General features: G+C 46.9%; 1 protein-coding gene across 1 annotated transcript in view; it reads right to left on the bottom strand.

Annotated features, from left to right (window-relative positions):
- The window catches only part of LOC147660700 (uncharacterized), a 348,598-nt gene that overhangs the window by 55,494 nt on the left and 274,592 nt on the right, over positions 1–18,512 (bottom strand). Inside the window, exon 6 of the mRNA XM_086951528.1 lies at positions 4,034–4,159. Coding sequence (XP_086807654.1) covers positions 4,034–4,159 — 126 coding nt within the window. The remainder of the gene's footprint in view (positions 1–4,033; positions 4,160–18,512) is intronic.

Genomic DNA, 18,512 nt, shown 5'->3' with positions numbered 1-18,512 from the left:
ATACGCCTCACCGAACCGGCTACTGGAACTTGACCGCTTCAAGGGTGCTCGAGGCATATCTCTTTTTGATCCATAGACATTGGGCCTCTGACATACGGCACACTGGTTGGGGAGGAGGGTGGGGGGCTGATCGGGGGGAGGAGGGGTTGGGTGGGGTTGGTTTGTTCGAATTCATTGGCCAATATTACCTGTCATGTGCCTCTTATGCATCACCTCGCTCTTCTCAAGTGACCGCTTTCATTGCTATTTCTTCCTTGGTGATATAAGACACGCATTTACCATCTGCGATTGGTCTACCTGTTATTTGTACTTCGTTCTAAGATGCCTTGCCATGCTTTCTTTTGGCTCAATAAAAACCATTTAAAACTAAAAATCATCCGAACAACTAAAACGAAATTACTCACCTGCTATCAGGAGAGATCCTAGTGCTGGATCTTTGAGCCCAGCACTGACCTTCAAAAGTAATTATAACTGTAACTTACCGGAAACTTGTTTTTCCTCCATAGGATTGCATTGCTTGGTTTTGACCAAAATTTCTTCCAAGTATCGATTTTCAAAACATACAAATATTCCTTAAAAATCGCCTGTGTAACAAAAACGATTTCTTTCAACTGTTTACAGGAAACGCACCAGGACTTAATCCAGGATTAGAAAAACATGCGTAAAGTGATTTTATTGCATTTACTTAAAAACTCCCATTGAGCTCAATGTTATTTTGTGTTTAACTTGTGTTGCATATAGCAACAACTGTAACTTTTGCATTTAAAAGTCTGCTGCTATTTGAAAGTATTCAATTGCAACATCTCATTCTGAGAAAGTATTTATGATACCTACTTGTGGTTCTAAAATGAACAACTATATATTTTTATATACAAAACAATTGGCCTAGAGTTTAGTTCAGTTCAGTTCTTGAGTGTGTGAGACCATTTGCTGACTGAGTGTGTACAACAAGTGCTTTTTACTGTCCTCTGGTCCTGCCTTACTGCTCGACCAAGCTACCACTTTAGAGAGTAAGGTCATATCTAACTTTAGCCTCTGCCATACCTCTGGGGACTGTGGACTCTGTGCACACTGTACCTTACTTTGGTCCAGTATATACAGTGCCACTTTCTTACACTCTACAAAACACTCCCTCAATTCCCACCATATTTTCTGCATCCTCTCGAAATCCTCTATGCCGCCAAAGCCCCAGGATCCCCGATAGCCCTGACCTCTTTCTTCTACCTACTGAATACCCCCAAAAGAGTACACCCCTCCCCGGGAGCACTAGTTGTCTTCTCTCCTTGGTCACTTGTCACCTTCCGAATCCGGTCCACGCAATTCTGGCACATGCCTCTTGGCCTGACGTGCACCTCCCCATCCCAGGCTACTCTCCCCACTATCAGAAGGCTCACCCTATACTTGTCCCCTTCTGGACTACAGCCACCATTGTACGTAGCTCATTCCAGGCCAGACCCCCCTCACTCTGAAGAGGAGGTCCCATCCCCCCCAGCTGTCACTGTCAATTGAACCAACAAGTGCCCAAAGCATCCTGCAGCCCATTGCAACACCCCCACGTCCCCCTGGCACGCCCCTCTTAAGGTACTGCTGGCTCCATGATCCTTACCACCACCAACCTGCTAGCTGGGACCCTGTGCTCCACCAACTGTACAGGCTTATTTACCCCCTTTTCCTCACCTGCAGCCCTTCCAGGGACTCCCTGCTGCCTCAGACTCTGTTCAAATTAAAAACTTAAGAACAGAAGCACAACTCTCCTCGGGAGTGAGCCGTAAATAAGGCCCCTAACTTGTGCCAAATAACTTGTTGTTGTGAGGTCTCTGGGGGAGCCTCCCAAGCAACTCCTGTGGCCCTGTACAGCCGTCATTCCCCATAGGCGGTCACCGGCCACCCGCCCCATCCCTGCAGCCGCCAATGATTCTCCAAAAGCAATGGCCCTGCAAAATCTGCAGCATTCTGGTCCCCTGCATGGCCCAAACGCTGGCCACAGGGATTCCCAGCCCTCAAGAGGCTGAAGGAGGGGTGTCAGTACCTGCAGTGCCTGCACCTCTCTTGTGCATCAGGGAGCAGTAACATGACGACCTGGACTTTTGCCTTGACCCTCTCACTGGTGCAACCATCACACTCAGCTCTCCAGGCCCTTGCAACCCGAGGGGGTACCCACTGGGGGCCTAACACAACACTTGTTGCCTGATGTCACTGAATTATTGCCAAGGCAATGACTCGCACCAGGGCCAACAAGGTATGCTTGACCACCTCCTTGTGACAGAACCCGGGTTCCCCAGAACTCCTTGTCTGATACCTGTTGGCCGCAGGACTGGCGTCACTGTTCTTCAAGTGAGCACCTGAGGGAGGCACAAAAACATTCCCCCCCACCATTCTGCTCAGGGTCGCTCGCACTTCTCCCGCACATGGAGAAAGGAGGGGCTTAGATCCACAGTCAAAAATCATTGCAGAGACACCTGCGGAGTCTGGGGGGAAGGGGAAGCCGCAAACAGCTTGACTCTGCCCAAGAAATGGATGTCAGTGTGGAGGCGCCCCACTGCTTTCAAAGCGTGTACGGGTACTGAATTTCAGGTTCTGAGAGGGCAACTGAAGCCATCATTTTACCCTTTGATCCAAATTTGAAGCCTTCAATTGGCATGATTAAGTCAGTGTTGCACCCAAACTGAGAAAAAACTGCCACTTTCAGAGACAATTTGGGCCTTCAATAACACGTCACAATTTAAGGAGCTCTAGAAGTTCCCTTCAGCTCGAAAGGGGGCGAAGGAAAAGTGTTATTGTCGTATGCACTGAAGGCTTCATGGATGGCCCTATGGCCGCCATGCCACTGCTTCGTTCCCTCCCCTTCTTCCAAACCTTCCCAAGCACACTGTGCTGCATGTGCTCAGGCCCAAATTAAAGACTATTGGGATGTTAAGGATCCGTGAACACATGCAGAAAGTGGGAACAGATGGACAGCAACTGTTGAAAATGAGCATCTCTTGCGTGGTTTTCCCCCAGATTTTTTTTGCCTTCACTACTCTATTTTTGTTGAACCCTTTTTTGTTGGCTACAAGACTATATGCATGTTATCCTTGCTAATTAGTGATAAAGTGCTCGTGGACTTCCTTTTAAACACAGGGAAATTTGCATATACCTAATTGGCACATTTAACTTACTTATATGTACCTAGTATATGATACTAAATGCACCTGATGCTGTCTGAGCATCCTGAATGAAGATTGGACCTGCTTGCCTTCAACTCAGGACCCCGGTAGTGACTCCTAGGGTCAGTTAGCTGACCTCCTGTTTGAGCTCCAGGGACACAACAAGCTTCCATAGGCATTCCTGCTTTCTAGATCATCAGACACAACTGGACCTGAATTCAACCTCTTTGCTGGCCTCTATGGGAGTGAGTCCTGATGACAAAGTGTTGTCCTCAGGGTCCTGGACCCCTGAATGGAGTTAGAGTGCACTTCTCACTGCATAATTGAAGGTTTCCTCAGATTCAGAGCGGCGCAGAGCCGTGCAGCTCCCGAATGAGAGCCTTATCGGCCCAATGGAACAAAGAGTCGGGTTAAGGGTGAGGGTAGTGAGATCTGATCCCCATAGAAACACCCTCCATTTTGGCTCATCCTATCACAAGGCTTATAAGCTCTTATCAGCACCATAGTTCCGTTGAAAACGGTGCATTTTGTGGTATACAAGGAGCATTGCAACACATTACTTAGTTCCTGTGCACATGCATGGATGAGAACTCTGTTCTGGTATGTATATTTGTCATCTTTTAAAAGTGTCAATCCGTAAAGTATTTTTTTCCATAAAAGACAAGAAAGAGTAGATCATGGTGCTCAAATGACCTTGAATAACGTCTGCAAATGTAGCCTCCTACTGTAATTAATACCATTAGTCAATGCTGCTCAACTCGGTATCAATCCTGTGTTGTTGGCAAATACAGACTAGAAAGCTTTTCTTTTCCAGCACAAGCATGGTTTCTGACAGCATTACTTATGTTCGAGCATTTGTATATGACAGCTTGGAACACTTTGCATACCTTCTGGTGGTGTCGACCACTTCTGATCGTTTCTGAACTTTCTGAACATGGCCAATAACAGAGCAGCTATAATCAGAGGCACAGGAAGAAGGCACAATCGCCAAGACCGGGACCTTCGGTTGTTCTCTGTAAAAAATGTACAAACATGTATTAAATACAAATGTAGATACTCCTTTGCAAAGTAATTCGTTAAATGAAGAACACTAATTTAATTCCATTTGCCCTGTGCTTGTATAACACAAGGCATATTTCCCTTCTGTATCAACAACAATCTATAAAAAAACGACCTGTATGTTTCACTGAAAACCATCACCGTACCACGCAGTTCATCGCTAAAGGTAGAGCCTTGCTTGAACAGACGGCCTTAAGCTCAAACATTTTAAGAGTCTACGTCAAGCATTCGATTTTTATAAACATTTTCAAGACCTCAAAAAAATAATTGTGTTGCACATTTAAATCATCAGCAATTACTTTGTTGCATAAGTCTAACATTAATCTGGTGGATTTAGAGTCAGCTAAAATTCTACCTGTTTTGGGCTTTAGTTAAGTGCTTTGCCTTTTTCCCCTTCCTCTCTACATGGCAGTTAGTATCAGCCTTGTTACGACTTTACGAAGGCTCACGACATTCCTGCAGAAAACCCTACTCTGCAACACTCAAGGGAACACCCATGCTCCTAACTCTATGCAGTGCAGGAAGATGCCCATAGATGTAATATACATTTAGGATTAGAAAAAACTCAAATCCATCTTTGAATCACAGTTTGGAAATTCAGAAATAAATCCAATTTCTAATGAATGTACTTCTATTTCCTAGCATCTGCTTCTCTAAAACGTTATCTTACTTACAGGGCGCAATTGAGTCACATTGCACATTATGACAGGCAGCTTGGCAACTCGGAAATTCAGTTTCTTGAACTAAAGGTTCACGATACTGCCGGACTCTGAGGCTTTGCTATCTGACCATGATCACTGTTGTATATTCTTACTTGGTTCAATATGGCTACTTGGTGTCCGTAGTCCTTTCTTAGTGTTTCTATCTTCTAACCTAAGAGTGTTCTATCTGGTGTGTGTTGATTCCAGCCTTGGCAGTTGGTCTGGTCAGCTGTGAGGTTTACTGCTCTGCTGTCTTATCTTGTCTAACTTAATAAATATATTTTAATTACCTGAAGACGTGTCCTGCTGCCTACTTAATCCATTTACAACATTTTGGCGACGAGGATGGGATAAATAAATCGGGAAAAGCTTGTTAGGCAGCCACCATCAACTTCTGCAGAGAGTAATTCATTTAATTCCAGTGTTTGACAGAGAGGAGCTCAAAGATAAGTGAGGCAGAGTTACATAAAAAAAATCAGACTTAATGTCAGAAGAAGAGATGCCACTGTTCACAAGTATTGAAAGACTGTAGATTTCAAGAGATGAAATGGAAATTGGAAAATCGGAAAGTGGCTATTATTATTTCAAAATTCTCCTGGATAAATCTATTGCGTTTAAAACCCCAATTCAGGGAAAACTAAGGACTGAGAGAGTGAGTCTTGAAACTGGACCCGGAGAGGTCCCATGTCCCAGGAACGACAGAACCAGGAACAGGGAGAGGACAATACAAGTTTAAGGACCGGCAGAACTAGAGGGGGACAAAGAAAGTCCCAGAATCATTACCGGGAGAGGACAAAGGTCCCAGGACTGGAAGGGGACAAAGGTCCCAGAATTAGAACCGGGAGAGGACAAAGGACGTCCCAGGACCGGAAGGGGACAAAACTCCCAGAATTTGAACGGGAAGAGGACAGAGGTCCCAAAAACAGTACCGGGAGTGGACAAAGGGAGTCCCATCACCGGGAGAGTTCACAACTGAGATTAGTGACGGACAAGAGTTCCAGTACCACGACAGAAAGTTGTGATAAGGTGGTTCTTTGAACCGGGATAAATGTTCAGCGATTTGAACCGGGCTGTAAGGCCACAGTACTGAGACAGTTTGTCCACAAAGGAAATACAATTTTTAAGGGAACTTAGTGGCCCGAACTACAACCAGAGGCTCACAACCCGAGGAAAAGATCCAGAACTAAGACACCTGGTCCAGAACTAGATTTTGGACTGTAAGAAAACTGGCTCCAAATTTATGTTTGGAACATTCTTCCAGAACTTTTCTATCTTCAAAAATTAGCGAGAAGCCGCGACGGACAAAATACTGATTGGAGAAAGTGAACTCTCTATTTCCGTTTTTGATGGCCACAATGACGGATTGTAGAGATTGTAGAGAGCAGACTGGCTCTTCATGTTTTGTCAATCGTAGGGGAGAACGTGGTCATCATGATCTTCATCATCATTCTCATCTTGATCCAGATTCTCTTCCTTCGTGTTCTGGAAGTTCATGAGGTCGTTGACCTCCTACGTGTTATATGTTTTCTTCTTCGTGTTTCTCCATGCTTAACTCTTACTATGTGTTTGAGTCTTTCATTTGTGTTTTGTTTGTAAGGGGAGAAGATGTGTTGTATATTCTTACTTGGTTCAATATGGCTACTTGGTGTCTGTAGTCCTTTCTTACAGCCTGATTCATGAAAACCGGATTCTGCGATTCTCAATCAGCGATTAATTGCGAATCGCAATTGAGAAATCGCAGAACGGTATTCATGATGTTTTGCGATTAAAAAAAGCGATTCGCACGCGATCACAAAAACCGTTAGCGATTATAGAAAATCGCATAAAAATCGCAATTTCCGGCAACATCCGTGTCGGATTAGCGATATCGCAAATAGCGAGATCGCAAATTGCGATATCGCTAATTGCGAGATCGCAAAAAGCGGGATCGCAAAATCGCGAGATCGGGAAAACGGGAAGTCGCATTTCGAGCACAGTGATGACATCACAACCAGGAAGCAGCCAGTTCCCACCCCCATTCACCACAGTGAGACAGACCTCGAGCCTGCCACAGAGACAGCTCCTGCAATACTTGAATTACCACTGTCCAACTACACTGCAGCTATGTCTGAGGAGGCAGTACCTGGGCCCAGCAACACCACAGGGCGCAAGAGGAAGCTTAAGTTCTCGGAGCAGGAGCTTGAGCACCTAATTGAAGGGGTGGTGGAGAACCACTCCAAACTGTTTGGGAAGGACTCGAGGAAGGTGGCCGAGCAGGAAAAGCGCAGGATCTGGGTGGGCATAGCGGCTGCTGTGAACTCAGTGGGCGTGGCCGACAGGTCACTGGATGAACTCAAAAAACGGTGGTACGATCTCCGAGGTCGTGCCAAAGAGAAGGTAGCTGAGAGGCTTGGAGAGTCCCTGGGCACTGGAGGGGGAGGACCTACAGTCCCTCCAAACACCCCCTTGGAGGATCAAGTGGAAAACACGCTGGAGCCAGAGGCGTGCGTTGGACTCACCCATCTGGACTCATCCTGCCCCACCCAAGACAACCAAGGTAAGTGGCATGCGACTGCGACCCTGTCCCCTATGAATGGCCATGACCACATAGCCTCCCATAATGTACCATAGTCATGCCATCGGTGCACATCAGGTCATCCCCTAAAGCATTGTGGGACATGTAGTGTGGCCACAATGTAGAAGTACCTCAATGCAGCCAGACAGGTGCAAAATAATGCAAAGCCATAGGCAGTCAGGGAATGTCACCCAGCATGCATGTAACAACTGCACGTGGGACAGATACATGCAACTAATGAACGTCCACTTCCCCTCACAGGTGGCGCGGACAGCAGCGACAGCGAGAGGCTGCAAATAGATGAGGAAGCACAGGAAGACGAGGAGGTGCCCTCACATACACAGCCTCCAGCCCCAGCCGCACCAGCTATGCCTGCAGCCAGGCCCAACACCAGTGTGCCACCAGCCCCAGCCGCACCAGCTATGCCTGCAGCCAGGCCCAACACCAGTGTGCCACCAGCCCCAGCCGCACCAGCTATGCCTGCAGCCAGGCCCAACACCAGTGTGCCACCAGCCCCAGCCGCACCACCTATGCCTAGCGTGACACCACCAGCAGCTGGCGCATCAACACCAGGTCCCGCAACAGCGGGGACACAGCGGACACCCACTGTGTCAGGCCAGCAGAGCAGGCGTGGCAGGGCTCGCCTGCTGACCAATGCTCCTAGCACCAGCAGGGGGAATGGACAGCGGCTGCCCAGCATGAGAGTGGAACGTTGCATGCTCCGGATACATCAGCTGCAGGTACCCCGGCAAGGGGCAATACAGCTCCAGCTTTACAACATTGGCCGCAATGTGGCAGGTGTGGGGGACCAGATGGAGCGCATGACGGCAGCCATGGCAGGTGTGGGGGAGGGAATGGCCTGCATGACTGCAGCCATGGAGGCCAACACTGCTGCAGTGATTTCGCAGCGCTACACAGCCCGCCGCCGCCACCGTCAGCTCCTGACCCGGCTGACAGCTTACACCCGGTCCAATTACGTAATTGGAAATGCCACCTCGCAGTTATCGCGCCGCTCCCTGGTGCAGCAGCAGCAACTCATCCAGTGCTGCGAGGATGTGGCCAGGGTACTTGACCACCTGACCACTGCCGTAACAGCACTGCACCCTGCTCTACCTGCCACTGTTGGGGGTGATGATGGCAGTGAGGGGACATCTAGTGTGAGCAGCCACTCTGCAACACAGGTGGGGCCACTGAGACGCAGCACCAGGCCCACAGCAGGACAACGTGCCTTGGATGAGGAGGAGCCGGAGAGGCGCTTGGGTGCTTCGTGCCGTAGGCGCACATGACTGCACAGGACTAGTACAGGCACAGGCTGGACATAAGCCTGACCTGTGTTATGGACGCAGCAGTATGCTGAAATACTGTTTGCTATGGCAGAATTGAAACTTTTACGATTATTGTGATTCTAACAATAATATTTAATTTTGCATCACACATTGGCGTTATGTCATTATTACATTTTGCATGCATTTGTGAATTATGGGGTGAGGGGAGAGGGTGCACTAGAAACTGTTCAGTGTGATGTAGTTGCGACGTCTGTGGCCTTCAGCTGGGTTCTCCCCGCGTGCATGGCGCGCATGTGCAGGTGGCCGGTCGTCCCCTTCCGATTCACTGCCGGAGATGGCGACAGGTATCCGGCGCTTGGTAGCAATGTTGTGTAGGATAGCACACACAGCCACAATGCGGCAGCACACTTCAGGACTGTAGTACATGGCCCCACCTGTCTTGTGAAGGATGCAGAATCTGCTCTTCAGTAGCCCAAAAGTCTCTCTCTATCAATTCCTTGTGCCTATGTGTGATACGTTGCAACGCCGTTGCTGTGGTGTAGCAGGGTTGAGGTATGGGGTGAGGAGGTATTCACGCAGGGCGTATCCACTGTCACCTGAATGAGAGGAGCAGAGGGTGAGTGCCTGTGCAGCGCAGCTACTTCATCGCACTGTGACATTGTTGACAAAGTGTACTTACCAAGTAGGTGTCCTTCCCCAAAATCTCCCCTGACCAGTCGTGTGTGGAGGCCGCTGTGCCGGAATATGAAAGAGTTGTGTGTACTCCCTGGGTACTGCGCCACTATGTCCGTGATGTATGTCTTAGCATTGCAGACCATCTGGATGTTGAGGGAGTGGTAGGACTTGCGATTGCGGTACATGTACTCCGTTGCAGCTGGAGGGCAGATGTGGACGTGGGTACAGTCAATGCATCCTATCACGTGTGGGAAACGGGCCACATTGTAGAATTGTAGCTTGGTCTCATCCAATTCCTGTTGGCGGGTGGGAAATGTGATGTGCTGGTGTAGCTGGGTCAGCATTGCGTCCAGGAAACTCCGTAGGCAGCGGGACATGGTGGGCTGGGATATCCCCCCAGCTACCGTGACTATCCCCTGGAAGCTCCCAGAGGCCAGTAGGTGCAGGCTACACAATACCTGGACATGTGTTGGGACAGCATTGGTCCGCCTTGTTGGGTGCTGCATCAGGGGGTCAAGGTCCTGTATGAGCTTGATAATCATAGCCCCATTCAGACGGTACTTTGCGTAGATTTGCTCTCTGGTTTGGCCCAGCAGGGTGACCCGCTGGCGGAATATCCTTTCCTGGATTCTGCGTCTCCTCCTTGCTGCTCGCTGTAGCCTTCGCCGCCTGACCACCATGTACATTCCTGGCATTTTGACACTCCTTCTCCTGCAGCTGCTGCGGCTTCTCCTTAAATGTGTTTGGTCAGGCCTGCACCACTTCCTGATTGACCAACGGTTTTTTAAAAATAAAATTTTCAATGGCTTTGATGGTTACCACCTGCTTTGGGTTGTCCTTAATTTGCGCCTCGCAAAGTGCGATTTTGGGTTTTTTCGCAATTTGCGATTTTTCATGAATCCCGATTGCGAGGATATTGCGAATTCGCTATTTTATTCGCAATCTCCGTGGGTTCTCGCTATTTCCGATTCGCAATTGGTCTACTGCCGGGATTCTGAGAATCTTTTTGCGTTTTCGCAAATCTGTGTTTGCGAAATCGCTATTTTCGTGGTGAATACCGATTTGGGGAATTGCGCCCGCAATAGCATTTTCGCAGCTATTCCGGGCGCAATTTAGCTTGATGAATCGGGCGGTTAGTGTTTCTATCTTCTAACCTAAGAGTGTTCTATCTAGTGTGTGTTGATTCCAGCCTTGGCAGTTGGTCTGGTCAGCTGTGAGGTTTACTGCTCTGCTGTCTTATCTTGTCTAACTTAATAAATATATCTTAATTACCTGAAGACGTGTCCTGCTGCCTACTTAATCCATTTACAACAATCACAAATTCTCTGTTCGAGAGAGGTCCAGAATGCATTGAATAACACTAATTTGGTTAGCATCAAATTTCAGGTCCAAGTCTTGAATATTCTGAACAAAGATTCTGTTCTAAAAGTCAGTGTGAAATTGAAAAAGATAACCATTAACTAATAGTCACCAATTGACAGCAATTCTTTTTATCTGCTAACTAATAAAAGAAACAACCTGTTAATGTTTTACTGTGAATTACGTTTGTTTCCAAAAAGGTGTTTGGGATATTGTTGTACTACAACCAAAGAGGGGAGGTAGAGGCTAGGTTTATCCTCCTTAAAGATGCGTATCACACAATAATCAAAAGATTGGAAGAAAACCTGCCCAGGAAGTCGGTGTGTAGGATACAGCGTGTTTCCACTGTAATCGCTCAATAAGAAAAAAGAAATTCCTAGAGACCCTTCACTCACCCGGGTTGCCCCTTGGTGGCATGCTCCATCAGTGGGAATCATGCCAATCCTATACGGATCGAGGCATGCTGCGACTTGGCGATTACGTAGGAGTACTTGTTGTTGTGTTAAATAATAATCTATTATAATTATTTAATACACTAATAAGTGCTCCTGCGTAATCGGTATTTAACAACAAGGGGTGGTGATGGACAGAGTTTCTGAATTAAGCAGAATACTCTCACACAGTCAAGAGATCAGGGCTAGATCCAACACCGTTTTTTAGCTCACTGCATCATCCCAGCTCAGAACCTGGCTATATGCAAATTAGTCTGTTCCTGTCCCAGTGCATGATGGGAACAGGGCAAACCAAACTACCAAGCCAATTCCTACACTGGGAAGGAAACAAGCTTCCGGGGACCGGTTTCTGGCATTTCAGCCGTCGTCGGCCCGGCTTGCTTGAATCCTGATGGTGCAATGAGCAAGGGACTCACATCTGAGTATGCCCTTCCACACTTAGGGTGGACAAAATATTTAACAACAAGGGGTGGTGATGGACAGAGTTTCTGAATTAAGCAGAATACTCTCACCCAGTCAAGAGATCAGGGCTAGATCCAACACCGTTTTTTAGCTCACTGCATCATCCCAGCTCAGAACCTGGCTATATGCAAATTAGTCTGTTCCTGTCCCAGTGCATGATGGGAACAGGGTAAACCAAACTACCAAGCCAATTCCTACACTGGGAAGGAAACAAGCTTCCGGGGACCGGTTTCTGGCATTTCAGCCGTCGTCGGCCCGGCTTGCTTGAATCCTGATGGTGCAATGAGCAAGGGACTCGCATCTGAGTATGCCCTTCCACGCTTAGGGTGGACAAAATATTTAACAACAAGGGGTGGTGATGGACAGAGTTTCTGAATTAAGCAGAATACTCTCACCCAGTCAAGAGATCAGGGCTAGATGCAACACCGTTTTTTAGCTCACTGCATCATCCCAGCTCAGAACCTGGCTATATGCAAATTAGTCTGTTCCTGTCCCAGTGCATGATGGGAACAGGGCAAACCAAACTACCAAGCCAATTCCTACACTGGGAAGGAAAAAAGCTTCCGGGGACCAATTTCTGGCATTTCAGCCGTCGTCGGCCCGGCTTGCTTGAATCCTGATGGTGCAATGAGCAAGGGACTCACATCTGAGTATGCCCTTCCACGCTTAGGGTGGACAAAATATTTAACAACAAGGGGTGGTGATGGACAGAGTTTCTAAATTAAGCAGAATACTCTCACCCAGTCAAGAGATCAGGGCTGGATCCAACACCTGCGTAATCGGAGCACATGTTGTTGTGTTATATTATAATCAATTATTATTATTTAACACACCAGCAAGTGCCCCTGCGTAATCGTCAAGTCGCAGCACGCCTCCAGCTGTAGAGGATTAGGATGAACCCCAATGATGAAGCATGCCAACAAAGGGCAACCTGGTGGGACATAGGTGTGCCAGAAGGCGTTTGATAGCCTGAAGGAGGCCCTGTGCACAGCAGCAGCGCTCACAGCAGCTGACTTCTCCAAGGAATTTCAAGTCCAGACAGATGCTGCAGAACCTTAATCTTTTCAATTGTTTTACAATTTTGACTATTAATGGCGATGACTCATTATAAGGAATATGCTACTTACCAGTATGCATCTGTTCTTGGCATAGAGGGCTGCAGAGTGGTACATTATGAATAGATCGCCATCTGGTGTTGGGCTCGGATGATTACACTTGTTTTTCTCTTTTGGAGAGTCTTTTGTAGGTTGGTGACTCCTCCTTTGGTTGCTAGTGCGCATGGGCATGGGCTCCATCCTTAGATTGTTTTGCCATAGTAGGGTTAGATGGTGTAGTATGATAGAATACAGATAGAAATGCCCATGTAAGTGTATCTAAATAAGATATTGTTGGAACAGACACAGGTTTCCGGGGAGGCTGGGAGGGCATGTACCACTCTGCAGCCCTCTATGCCAAGAACAGATGCATACTGGTAAGTAGCATATTCCGTTCGAGGCATATGGGCTGCAGATGGTACATTATGAATAGACTATACAGCAGTTCTCTCCCTAGCGGTGGTCGCCCGTGTCTGTTGCAACAGTCTGAAATAAAGTTTTTAATACAGCTTGTCCCACTCTAGCTTGTTGTGTTGTGTGCACATCTACACAATAGTGCTTTGTGAAGGTATGCGGTGTAACCCAGGTAGCTGCTTTGCATAGGTCATCTAGTGGAATGTTTCCCAAGAATGCCATAGATGCTCCTAGTTTACGTGTAGAGTGAGCTCTAGGAGGAACAGTTAATGTCCTCTTTGCTTTTAAGTAGCATATTTGTATACATTTTACAATCCATCTGGCAATGCCTGCTTTAGAGATGGGATTCCCCTTATGTGTAGGAGAAAACGCCACAAATAGCTGTTTTGTCTGTCTGAAAGTTTGTGTTCTTTCTATATAATACAATATTGCCCTTCTGACATACAATGTATGTAGGGCTCTTTCTGCTACCGTCTGTGGTTTTGGAAAGAAGACTGGTAGTTCCACTGACTGATTGTTGTGGAATGCTGAAATTACTTTAGGCAAGAATTTTGGGTTTGTTCTAAGAACCACTTTGTTTTGGTGTAACTGCATGAATGGTTCTTGAATTGTAAACGCTTGCAATTCACTTACTCTTCTGAGTGAAGTGATGGCTATGAGGAAGGCCACCTTCCATGTGAGGAATTGTATTTCACACCTATGCATAGGTTCAAAGGGTGGTCCCATTAGTCTGGTAAGTACTATGTTGAGATTCCAGACTGGGGAAGGTGGCAGTCTTGGTGGAATGACTCTTCTGAGTCCTTCCATGAAAGCTTTAATTGCTGGTACTTTAAACAGGGAAAGATGTTGCCTGTTTTGTAGATACGCCGCTACAGCGGCGAGATGAACTCTGATAGAGGTATATGCTAAGTTACATTGCTGCAAGTGTAGTAAATAGCAAATAATCTGTTTAGTGGATGCGTCCAGAGGGTTGATGTGATTACTGTTACAGTATACAGCAAACCTTTTCCATTTTGCTGCATAACATGCTCTGGTGGTAGGACGTCTTGCTTGTTTAATGATTTCCATGCATTCTGGAGGTAAATCTAAATATCCAAACTCTATGACCTCAGGAGCCAGATCGCTAGGTTCAATTGTTTGGGATCTGGGTGCATTATTTCTCCATGGTTCTGTGTAAGGTGCATGGGTAGTAATCTTAGCTTTTGATGTGGCACCTGTGATAGCTGCAGTAGCGTGGTGAACCACGGCTGTCTTGCCCACGTGGGTGCTACTATTATCATTGTCATTGAGTGCTGTTGCAGTTTCCGAACCACTAATGGAATTAGTGGGAGAGGGGGAAAAGCGTAAGCAAATTTGTTGGACCAATTTATCCATAGAGCATTGCCCTGGGACCGGTGGTTTGGGTACCTGGATGCGAAGCTTTGGCATTTTGCGTTCTGATGATTGGCAAACAGATCTATCTCTGGTTGCCCCCATCTTTGGAAGAATGGCTGCAGTATCTGGTCGTGCAGTTCCCATTCGTGTACTTGTTCTGACTCTCTGCTTAGGATGTCTGCTATCTGGTTTTGAACTCCTGGTAGGTGTTCCGCTAACAGATAGATGTTTTGAGGAATGGCCCATCTCCAAATGTCCTGTGCTAGTTTGGATAGTTGGAGAGAGTGTGTCCCCCCCTGTTTTTGAATATAATACATTGCAGTCATGTTGTCTGTTCTGATCAGGACTGCCTTGTTGGTTATGTGTATTTGGAAGGCTTTTAATGCTAGAAATACTGCTAGTAGTTCCAAGTAGTTGATGTGCAGTTTCTTTTGCTGCACACTCCATTTCCCCTGCACTGTGTATTTGTCCATACGCGCTCCCCATCCGGAGAGCGATGCGTCTGCTGTCAGTATTAGTTGTGGATTCGGTTCTAGGAACGACCGTCCCTTGGAAATGTTTGTTGTGTTCCACCACTTCAGAGAGCGATGCGTACGGTCGTCTACCAACACCAGATCTGTAATCTGACATTGAGCCTGATTCCACTGTGTCGCTAGACACTCCTGTAGTGGACGCATTTGTAGTCTGGCATGTGGTATTAGTAGTATGCAGGAGGACATCATGCCTAACAGTTGCATAAACACTCGTGCTGGTAGTGAGTGTTGTGGTTGAAATCTTTGTATCAACGTGACCATTGTTTGTATCCTGATTGGATTGGGGTATGCTTTGGCTCTTTCTGTGTCTATAGTAGCCCCCAAGTATTGTTGAATCTTGTTTGGTTGTAGGTGGGTTTTTTTGTAGTTCACTGTAAACCCTAGGTGGTGCAGCACTTGAATGGTCTTCTGTGTGTTGTGAAGGCATTCTTCTTGTGACTTGGCCTTTATTAACCAATCGTCCAAGTAAGGGAAGACATGTATTTGTTGTCTTCTTAGGTGTGCTGCAACCACTGCTAGGCATTTTGTGAACACCCTTGGTGCCGTTGTGACCCCAAACGGAAGGACCTTGAACTGATAATGTTGTCCTTCCACTACAAACCTTAGGTATTTCCTGTGGGCTTTGTGAATTGGGATGTGAAAGTAAGCGTCTTTTAGATCCAGTGTAGAAAGAAAGTCCCCTTTCTTCAGTAAAGGAAGTACTTGTTGGAGCGTGACCATGTGGAAATGTTCCGAATTTATGTATGCATTGAGAGGTCTGAGGTCTAAGATTGGTCTTAGAGTCCCGTCTTTTTTGGGGATTAGGAAGTATAGAGAGTATACTCCTGTCCCTTGTTGATGTTTTGGAACCTTCTCTATGGCCTGCTTTTGTAGCAGTGATAGTACTTCTTCTTTTAACAATGTCAGGTGGTCTTGACTCATTGGACGCTGTTTGGGGGGGATGTTTGGCGGGGTGTCTGTGAGTTCTAGACAATAACCATGTTGGATAATTTGTCTCACCCACTTGTCTGATGTGATGTTTTCCCAGACAGGTAGGAACTGTGCTAGACGTCCCCCGACCGGTGTTATGTTGTCTGGGGGGAGTTGTATGAAGTCACTGTTTTGGGGTTGGGGAGTTGCGGTTGTTATTATTTCCGCGACCTCTACCCTTGTTGTTGTTACCTCTGTAACTGCCTCTTGAATTACCTCTGGGTGATGTTGGTGTAAAAGAGGTGAATTGTTGACTTGTTCCTGTACTTTTTGAGCCCCCTCTATAGGTGGATCTACGAAAGGAACCCCTTTGTGTTGGCTGTTGTAATGCTCCAATTGACTTAGCCGTTTCTGTGTCCTTTTTCATCTTTTCTAACGTCTCATCTGTGCCTGAGCCGAAAAGTGTCTTCTGATCAAAAGGTTGGTTCAATAAAGATGTTTGTACTTCCTGTTTGAACCCTGAGACTCTAAGCCATGCATGCCTTCTTATCATGATACTGGTGTTGATGGATCTTGCTGCAGTGTCTGCTGCGTCCCGGGCGCATTTAATGGAAGTGTTAGTTATTATCTTTCCTTCCTGTATAAGCTGATCTGCCCTTTTTTGATGTTCTTTAGGGAGATGTGTGATGAGTTTTTCTAACTCATCATAATGCGCCCTATCATAGCGTGCAAGTAGCGCTTGAGTATTGGCTATGCGCCAGATGTTTGCCGCTTGTGATGCTACCCTTTTTCCTGATGCATCTATTAATTTTGACTCTTTATCAGGTGGAGGGGCTTCTCCCGTAGATAATGAGTTTGCCCTCTTGCGAGCGTTGGAAACCACAAGCGAGTCCAGAGGTACCTGTCCCTTGATAAATATTGGATCCTTTGGAGCTGCCTTATATTTTTTATCAATTCTTGGGTTTAACACCCTAGCTCTCACTGGGTCTTTAAATATGTCTGTTGTGTGACTGAGAAGACCCTTCAGCATAGGTAGAGTACCTGATGTTCTTTGTGCAGTAGGTAGTGTCTCTAACAGGAAATCCTCTACTTGAGGTTCTGTATGTAGGTCTACTTAATGATATTTTGCTGCTCTATTAATGAGCTGTAATAACCTGTGTTATCATCAGGTGGTGAAGGTTTTGAGGGATATAATTGTGGGTCATTGTCCTCATCTGACCCTGCATCATAATTCTCCCATGGGTCTTCCTCATCTGGGATAGATTCATCATCCCCATGAGGTTCCCCCTCCCCTGTGTAACTGTCTACATCTGTGTGAGGTATAGATGGTCTTGGTGTAGGAGGTATAGGAATATTTGGCATAGTGTGAGGAATAGGAGAAGAGGGTGTGACTCTAGCTCTAGGAGAAGTAGGAGGAGTTGTATTTGTCCCCATTGTTCTTTTCTTAGAAGGAAGAGGTTTGTCCTGTAGCTCTTCATTCTTCCTCTTCTTCGTCACCACTTTGCCAGTTTGTGGATCGATAAACAAAAACTTTTGTTTCGGATCTGTTTGTTGCTCCTGTGTCGGTACCGAAGTTTTTGGTTCCGAAAGGTGCTTTTGATTCCGATCGTCAATGTTCGGTGTCTTCGGCACCGAGGATTTGCTCGAGTCCGATTTTTTCGGTGCCGAGTGAGTCTTCGACGTCGAAGCATGTTTCGGTTTCGACATGGAATGTTTCGATCCCGAGCTTTCCTTTGCATGAAGCTTCGGCGTCGAAGTCGATGTCGACCGTTTCTCGGATCCGACATGGTGGGAGACCGAGGTTTTCGGTTTCAGTTTCTTTGCCGGGCCCGAAGGCGGGGTGTCGGAAACGTTTTTCTGCAGTTTGACCTGGCTCGAAGGCTGGGTCGTTACCGCACGGGGTTGGTTTTTTGGTAAGGGGACGTCGTCACTTACGGTTTGTTGAACGTCGAATTCCTCGACTTCCGACTCGTCCCCTTCCGACCCCGACTGTTCTTCATGATCCTCTTCTTCTTCGAGGTTCTGGTCTTCGAACAGCTCCGGAATCGCCTCCGACTGCATTCTGGAAACCTCGTGTCTTCGAGCTCGACGGTTTCTAATCGTCTACTTAGAAGAGAATGCTGCGCAGGCTTCGCAGTCCCTGGATTCGTGTTCAGGCGACAGGCAGAGGTTGCACACCTCGTGTAGGTCCTTGTGTGGGAACTTAGCACCACACGTTGGACATTTCTTAAATGGAGTCCTTTCCATGGACTCCGGGCTTGACCACGTCGAGAAAGGCCTCCTGTTCGTCGACGTAGACCCAAGTTTTTCTTTGATGTTGGAATCGAAACGCGTCGGAATGGAAATGAAATCGCGTTCGATAACAATACCGTCGAATTGGAAAGGGAATACACGCCGAAAGTCCACTTCTTTCCAAAGTCGATCTGTAGCGCTTCAATCCTCATCCGAACCCGATGGCGGAAAAAAACAATCTAAGGATGGAGCCCATGCCCAT

The sequence above is a fragment of the Lissotriton vulgaris genome, unplaced genomic scaffold (assembly GCF_964263255.1).
Source record: "Lissotriton vulgaris unplaced genomic scaffold, aLisVul1.2 SCAFFOLD_712, whole genome shotgun sequence".
NCBI lineage: Eukaryota > Metazoa > Chordata > Amphibia > Caudata > Salamandridae > Lissotriton > Lissotriton vulgaris.
The sequence above is the reverse complement of the archived record's forward strand: the minus strand, read 5'-3'. Positions and strand labels throughout refer to the sequence as shown.